The 7,771-nt window shown below is 31.9% G+C and overlaps 1 protein-coding gene across 1 annotated transcript in view; it reads right to left on the minus strand.

Moving 5' to 3' along the window:
* Positions 1-1,118: 1,118 nt before the first annotated feature.
* LOC124536981 (nucleolar protein 58) overlaps positions 1,119-7,771 on the minus strand; it is a 66,727-nt gene continuing 60,074 nt past the window's right edge. Inside the window, exons 3-8 of the mRNA XM_047113676.1 lie at positions 6,211-6,273; positions 5,025-5,222; positions 4,687-4,813; positions 3,762-3,955; positions 2,554-2,705; positions 1,119-2,460 (exon numbers count right to left, since the gene is read on the minus strand). Coding sequence (XP_046969632.1) covers positions 1,989-2,460; positions 2,554-2,705; positions 3,762-3,955; positions 4,687-4,813; positions 5,025-5,222; positions 6,211-6,273 — 1,206 coding nt within the window. The 3' untranslated portion in view covers positions 1,119-1,988. The remainder of the gene's footprint in view (positions 2,461-2,553; positions 2,706-3,761; positions 3,956-4,686; positions 4,814-5,024; positions 5,223-6,210; positions 6,274-7,771) is intronic.

Raw genomic sequence — 7,771 nt, forward strand, 5'->3', positions numbered from 1 at the left:
TTCTGTCTTAAGTGTAAAAAAATCCCGGATACAAGTATTTTTTTTTAATCAATTAAAAAATAAGACTATTTAGTCTACATCCACAGGCTCTCAATTGCCCGTGTCTTGTTTCTACTATATAATTTCTCGTTTTTTCTTTTATTACAGTTTTTAAGCCTACATAGAATTACAGTAGTAACTACTGCATAATTCTTAAACACAGTGTATTAACTACTGTAAATCGAAGAGCAGCTAAGATCTCCGCCTCCGATGTCTTCTTTTCGGTGGCTTTCGTTATATTAGTTATTAGTCTTCATATTTTTTTTCTACAAACTTAACTACAGTAATATGTAAGTATAGTACGACACAATTTAGATGTAGCATCGGTAAAATTCATAAAACCGATCACATCCGAATTAAGTACACTATCCCAAATTATCAATATTTATTTCTCATGTGAATATAATCTTTACACAGACGTTATAACTTATATTATCATATGAACTAATCTATTCGTCAATTTGACACGTAGATTTACATGCACTTGCTTACATGCTTTCTCGGGTTTGACTGACGCGAGAATCTATAGCGACGAATAGCGCCGAATGGCGCGATAGGGAGCTATTTCAATGGGTCGTGTAAATTGGCAGTAATCGGTTTTATTTTCATTTCATTGCATTTTCCGAAGCTACATCTAATTTGTGACGTACTATACAGATTTTTACTAATGACATGTCTGTTACTGCTAATAGTTGATAATTTATGGACTTTCTAAGAACCCTTATAATCATTTTGTCTGGGGTTAATGTGTTTGCTTCTCTATTTCCTCTTCTGTACCTTTAATAATGTTTATGAAAAAGATGCATTTAGACTGAGTCGTTAAACATACCTAAGTAAAATAACTTTGTCATTCATCGTATTAGGAAGGATTTAAGTTCTACGTGATCTGATTGTATAAAAAATAAAAATTGGTATACGGACATTAAATGGTTTTCCTTGTAGAAATACTTAAATAGCAAGGCAGCTAAAAGTAAAACTAAAAGATCAATAAAAATGTAAAGACATCATAAAGTGCGGGGGTATACTTAGTTACAATATATGTATTATATCTATAAATGAAACGTCTTATTTAGGTAACATTGTTATTTATTTTACAGGAAATTTCTAACGATTGACAATAGATTTCGACATGGAAATCTTATAAAAGAAATCTTAACACTTACATAGTTTCATGCTAAATCAACTTGATATGACTCTACATTAATTTATTTATAAATATACCTTCTTGTCTTGAATAGAAGCAGAGAAATACTAAAAATAACTCAACATTGGTTTTCCCTAGTCTAGGGTTAAACTACCTGTAGTTGTTGCAGATATACTGCGGAAAGCCAAAATTCATTAAAATAATATCTAGCATATCTAATATTTATTATTAAATTAATAACGAAGTATTGAAATGGGTCGGATCATAACATGATCGCTTATAAATAAATTCTTTGGCAATACAATCATGCACAAAGCTCTTAACTACAACACGTTGTTTCACAAGTTACAAAACGATATGATTTCATTATCTCGTTCGTTCAGTCTTCGCAGTTTGTAGAGTTCCAACTAGACCCATTAACTATTTATTTAAATTGCTTTTCATAACATTTGTTTAAAACTATATTTAACATCGAGTTACATTTTATCGGTGAAAACTTTAAGGAAATAAAATCAATGAGCTACATAAAATAATCACAGTCTAAATCTAATACTATTTATATAATTTCTATGTATGTATTTGATTCAATATTGTCTTATCGTATAAAACAATAAAAAAGGAAAAATCAAGGAACTGTAAAAAATATAAATTAAGTCATGCTAAGTTATTACAGTAGTTTATTTATTTAATTTACAATACTCATAAAATTTTATCCTCCTTCGACAATAACGACTTTCGAATCTAGTACCTAAAGACGGCTAAAAGTTTCTACGATGTAAAAATTTGAATGGTATTCCGTATTATATTATTTACTCTTTTCTTTTTCAGCTTGTGCTGCCATTTTCGCCTCTTTTTTGGCTTTCTTCTTTTCTTCCTTTGCCAATAACTTCGCCTGTCGTTCTTCTTCTTTGGCAAGTAGTTTAGCTTGTCTTTCTTCTTCCTTAGCCTGTAATTTTGCTTCTTTTTTGGCTTCTTTCTCTGCTTTAAGCCTAAGTTTCTCTTCTTTCTTCCGTTCTGAATTTTCATTCTTTTTGTTGTCATTGCTTTCATCTTTCTTATTTTTATCACCTTGTTTTGTATTTTCGTCGACATCTTTCTTTTTCTTTTCCTCTTTCTTAGGTTTCGCTTTGGGGTTTTCTTTTTTCTTATCAGTCTCTTTACTGTGATCTCTTGACTTTGGCGGGTCATCTTTATTTGTAGGTTTAAGAGGTCTGAAGAAGTGTTGCTTGTTCTTCTGTGGAGATGTTTCTAATTGTGTAACAATTTTTTGCGCACATCTGCAAATGTAAATTCAAAAATATACATTAATGAATATTTATTATTGAATATATATTCGATTTTTGTTAATAGCTAGTACTGATCATAACTACCTTATTCTAGTTGATGCAGATGCAGCAGCTGCACTTTCTCTGCGGCCTTCTCGGAATTCTCTTTGAAATTCTCGAATAGGCGGCAGTCTGCCAGACGGTTCTCCAGCTGGCCCGCCAGTATAACTATGCATTTGATAATCTTGCAGACGAGCCTGGTTCACAGAAATTGTATAAGTTATGAAATTTGTATTTATGTTTTAGGTATTGTTTAAAAAGAAACGAATGAGGTATTATGGGACATCCATTAGAAGCTTCGCTCATTGTATTGGATATCTTTATTAAATCTTGGAAAAATATATCATTATGTACTGAAAGATGCTTGAAATCGTATATTTTCATTTACTTAACAGATCAATGCAAGGTATTTATAGACTTTTAAAAATTCAATATTGATTGAATTCTAACTTAAGTCATTCATGGCGCACCTGGCGTTTTTTAGCAAATTCGTAGTTGCATATTTGCCTCTTAGCATTATCGTGACAAGTAACTTAGACCGATTAAGTCAAAACTTAATCGAATCGTGACATTTAGAAATCGGTATACCAAGGTGATTTCTCTAAAAGATTTTGTGAATATGGTTGAGTAAAAATGGCTTTTATAATATTTTTGGCACAAGTACCAAAAATATTTTTTCGTCAATTGAATTATATGATTATCGTCATGTAATAATGCCTGAGATCGTTGATTCTGGTCAGGACGTTCATTGGATCATTTCATTTATTAGGTACCTATTGATTTCGAACCTTCAAAGAGGGTATTTGTAATAAATTACTATTATTTTGTCATAATTTTCAATGTTACGTTACATTTTTGCGATCGCTGGATTAAAGGAGTAACATACATAAAGCCTGGTAAAATTATAAACGCCGTTTTTAGCCAAAAAATGTCAAATAATTATGTCACGTAGGTAGAACACGTGTTACTTAAAAGAAAATGCGTGCGATGTTTTAATTTTGTAGTGATAATGTGAGAGGAGGGCATTACGTAATGGACAAAACAAAACTCTATTGATTTGATGATTCTCCCGTCGACTATATTAGACCTAGTGCCGCCGACTATAGTAGAAATGTGCAACACGCACTTCCATATAATTTGCCTATTACCAAATCAATTACTTCCTAAAAAACATACACCGTAAGAACATGTGTACATTTTGATTAAATATATATTTGAATAACTTGATAAAATAAAATGTCCCTTAGTTTCACCTTCATGCTATGGTGTTGCGATCGTCGAAGGGAGTTTGAAGCTGGCTGTCGAGGTCGAGGCGGAGCTGATGCAGCTGGAACACGAGGTACAGCTCCGAGACACGCTCCGCCACATTTGGCACCGCCACATAGCTTTGTGGAACATCCAGCAGTGCTGACATTGCCTCCACTATTTGATGATACGGAAGACACTCCTGTTAACATTAATACTTATTATAATTTATTTTTTATTTGAAAGATTTAGGCGAATTGACTAATAAGACATCTGACGGTAGGTGGTCATCACAACTATGTCATTTAAATGGTATGTCATTTGTGATTGTAGTTATACTGACTTACTGAATCTAGAACACAACAATACTATTGCTTATTACCAACCATCAAGCCTCGTCACTAGGTAAAAATATTTAATGAATATACTTTATCATTTAGATGATAAAGTAAATTTTATCATTTAGAGTCTAGATGGCCCAGTGGTTAGAATGCGTGCATCTTAACCGATGATTGCGGGTTCAAACCCAGGCAAGCATCGCTGATTTATTTGCTTAATTTGTCTTTATAATTCATCTCGTACTCAGCGGTGAAGGAAAACATCGTGAGGAAACCTGCATGTGACAAATTTCATAGAAATTCTGCCACATGTGTATTCTACCAACCCGCATTAGAACAGCATAGTGGAATATGTTCCAAACCTTCTCCTCAAAGGGAGACGAGGCCTTTAGCCCAGCAGTGGGAATATACAGGCTGTTGTTGTTGTTGTTATCATTTAGATTTTTTTCTACCTACTGCCAAGCTAGGGCGATTGAGCCAAGGTGGATCAGTGGTGGAAGTCTTAGCCTAGCAGTGTAACATTTACAGGCTGTTAGTTTACTGCTGTGCTAGCGACAAAGTTAGTAATTCATGGAACAACTTATTGTCTTCTTACCTGATAGTGAAGATTCACCGCTAGTGACAGAGTACAGCGAGGCGGAAGCAGGCACCGAGCGGGCGCCCACTGAATATGACGAAACTGACCCTGGCACGCCCCATGACTTTCCACTACCGGTTGATACCTATAGTAGACGTAACATATGAAGTTTACCAGTTAGTACTTAGCACATTTGATAATTGATCACTTTTTGGAATGACAGTTTTAGGGAAAATTTTAAATTATATTTAGTTTAAGTAAAATATATATCGAATAATGATAATGAAAATATTAATATTGAAATACAAATATTGAAATAATATATTATGTTGTTTTGATGCAGATTGCAATCTCACCTGCCAACTTTTACTGGTAACAAGTCGAGGCGCCTGTCTCAGTCGCAGGATCTTGGCTCGGCAGATAACACATCGAAGTGGTAACAGCCTTTGGCTCACAGCCATCTGGATGGTCTTTACGAAACATCGCCGACACACCACGCGATGCCCGCATGGCGACGTTTGCATCGTCGCTTTTGCATTCACGCATATTACACACTGAAATATATAAATCCATTTATTTTAAACAATGGTTCAATTATTCATAATTTTAAATGGTATTAATAAATTTTATAACAAGCGAATAAAAGCAATTCAAACCATCCAATTCACTCACAATTTCATTCAAATAGGTTCAACAATTTACAAGTAGTTCTGTTACATAAAAACGTACAAAAGATTCATATCAAGATATTGTTTTTCTTTTATGTTGATATATTTTATTAAATTTAGAAAACAATATCCTCTAGGCTTTTCAGATAAAAATAATATTAACCAACTTACTATATAGATAAATCAAAATCAATTTTAATATGATAGGTACATATATATAATGTGTATTACAGATATAGTCGTTGGCAAGAGTTTATATTTACGAGGCTATGTCCAAGTTTCGTACATTGGTTCGTACGTTCCAATAGCAGGAGAAGTAAAGATAAAAACATTACATTTACATATTCTATGCGATTTGGTAACAAATCTCCTATATTACACTACAAACAGTTCTTGATTTAAATATCAACTTAATACCACGTTAATTTTACTTCCAAATTTTCGTAAACAACTTTGTCGAAACGCCATTTGTTTAAGAATTCTTAATGAATCATTACTAATATTATAAACTAGCTGTGCCCGCGACCTTGTACACTTTTGAATTATTGTAGCCTAAGTACAAATGGGAGTACCCATTTGTCCGTACCGTACCGTGTGTAAATATATATGCATTGAGTGAAAGATGATAATATTTTTATCATGGAAATCATCTCTTAAGAAGGGTGAAAAGGTAGTAATTTTTTCGGGAAATTGTTTGTGCAATTACTTAATCATAGATCTTACTTTCCGCTTTCGTTCCCCTTTCAGTTACTGTAAAATAATTTTAATTTTGAACAATTTGTCTAGTAGTGTATACGTTAAAGGTCCTATTGCCAATGGAATCGATTGATGCAACCTTGCCCACTTAACCCTTGTATAAAAAAGTAAAACTTACTTCTTCCTCAGGTGATGTGGCAAGTTCAGGTTCATTTTCTTCTAATTTATTGAGCAATTTGTCCTGAAACATAAAGAAAATCGAGTATTAGATTTATTAGCTTTTTTTAAAATGTTATTCAAAAAATTAGAGACGGTAACGGTTAATAATTATATTATATAATAATAAAAAAGTACAAAAATAAAAACGTTCATATTTGTGTTATTAATAATACATTACTATTTTATACTAATAATTATGCCTATCTTGGTATCACGCCAAGGAGAGAATTTATATATATTATAATGTTAAAGGAAGTGTAGGCATATAGTTAACGGTGAATGTTGTTTTAGATGTAACATAATAACGTCTTATAGGATATACTTCATAAACAAATCCTTGACTGCACTCATTACCGTCTCATTAGAGAAAGCCTCACGAAGCTTAAATGGCTGTGATATATTATTCAGCGCTGCGGTATATCCTCTTAATATAATTTAGATGAGTTAATGCAGAACCTAATCGTTTTAGACAAGGGTTCTAAGACACGGTAAGTATACGAGTATATTAGCTTATTTATTCAAATTTAAAGATATTGTGAATTGTTAAGTTATAATGTTAAATGTATTATGACGTGGAAAGTAATAATTGGATTGAATGTTTATTTAAAGTAATGCTCGTAACTTGTCCGTGCGTAAATGTAATTTTCGTAATATGGTACTTTTATTTATAGAATTTTATTCGGTTACTCTGATCGAAAAAAGTAAAATATTGTATTTTAATATGTTCTGTAGTTAAGATTGTAGAATTCAAATTCAAGGTTTCTTAATTTTGTTGTGGTAAATTAAGTTGTTGTTTTAAGTCCAGTCTTTCATAAAATTAAGAAACATTTCACACTTCGCTGGCTTTTATTAAGAACAATACCTTTTATTGGAAGAGGAAAAGGTTTGTGAGATATATTTATGAGTAAAATATCGTTGATTATGCGTATAAACTGCAAACTATAATAACTTATATGTAAAAAAAAAAACAAATAAGTTATAATTGCAACAAATGAAAAAAATATTTAAATTACACAATCTATAAAACCATTTGTTAAGTAATTAAAATATGTTACTAGAATAAAAAAAGGGTCTCCTTAGTCTAATCACTTTTTAAAAAAATAGGATTACATAAGATGTTCCGTAAGGGAAACAATCTTGCGAACTATAAGAAAAAAAGAACAATTGCCACAATCATTATCTTTACAGAAGCCACATATTAATTAAAAGTTTTATCTGTGCGTATGTCTAATTATTACGCCAAATAGTAATTATATTCAAATGTAAGTGCATGTTCAAGTATTCCCAGGGGATAAGCGACTCTTATCTTCTTGTAAAACTCCAAGCGAACTCATTACTTAATAAAATTATTAACGTACCGCATTCTAATCATTATATTATTTTATTTTGTAAGTTCAGTAAAAACGCCAGTCACGATGTTGATTATCGATAAAATTAGTTACTGCTTTATTCTTGGGTTAACCAATAGTATATCCAATTATATTATTCTGCAATTCTCTCTGTACTTTCGCGTCTATCGT

This window comes from Vanessa cardui, chromosome 17, assembly GCF_905220365.1.
Source record: "Vanessa cardui chromosome 17, ilVanCard2.1, whole genome shotgun sequence".
Lineage (NCBI taxonomy): Eukaryota > Metazoa > Arthropoda > Insecta > Lepidoptera > Nymphalidae > Vanessa > Vanessa cardui.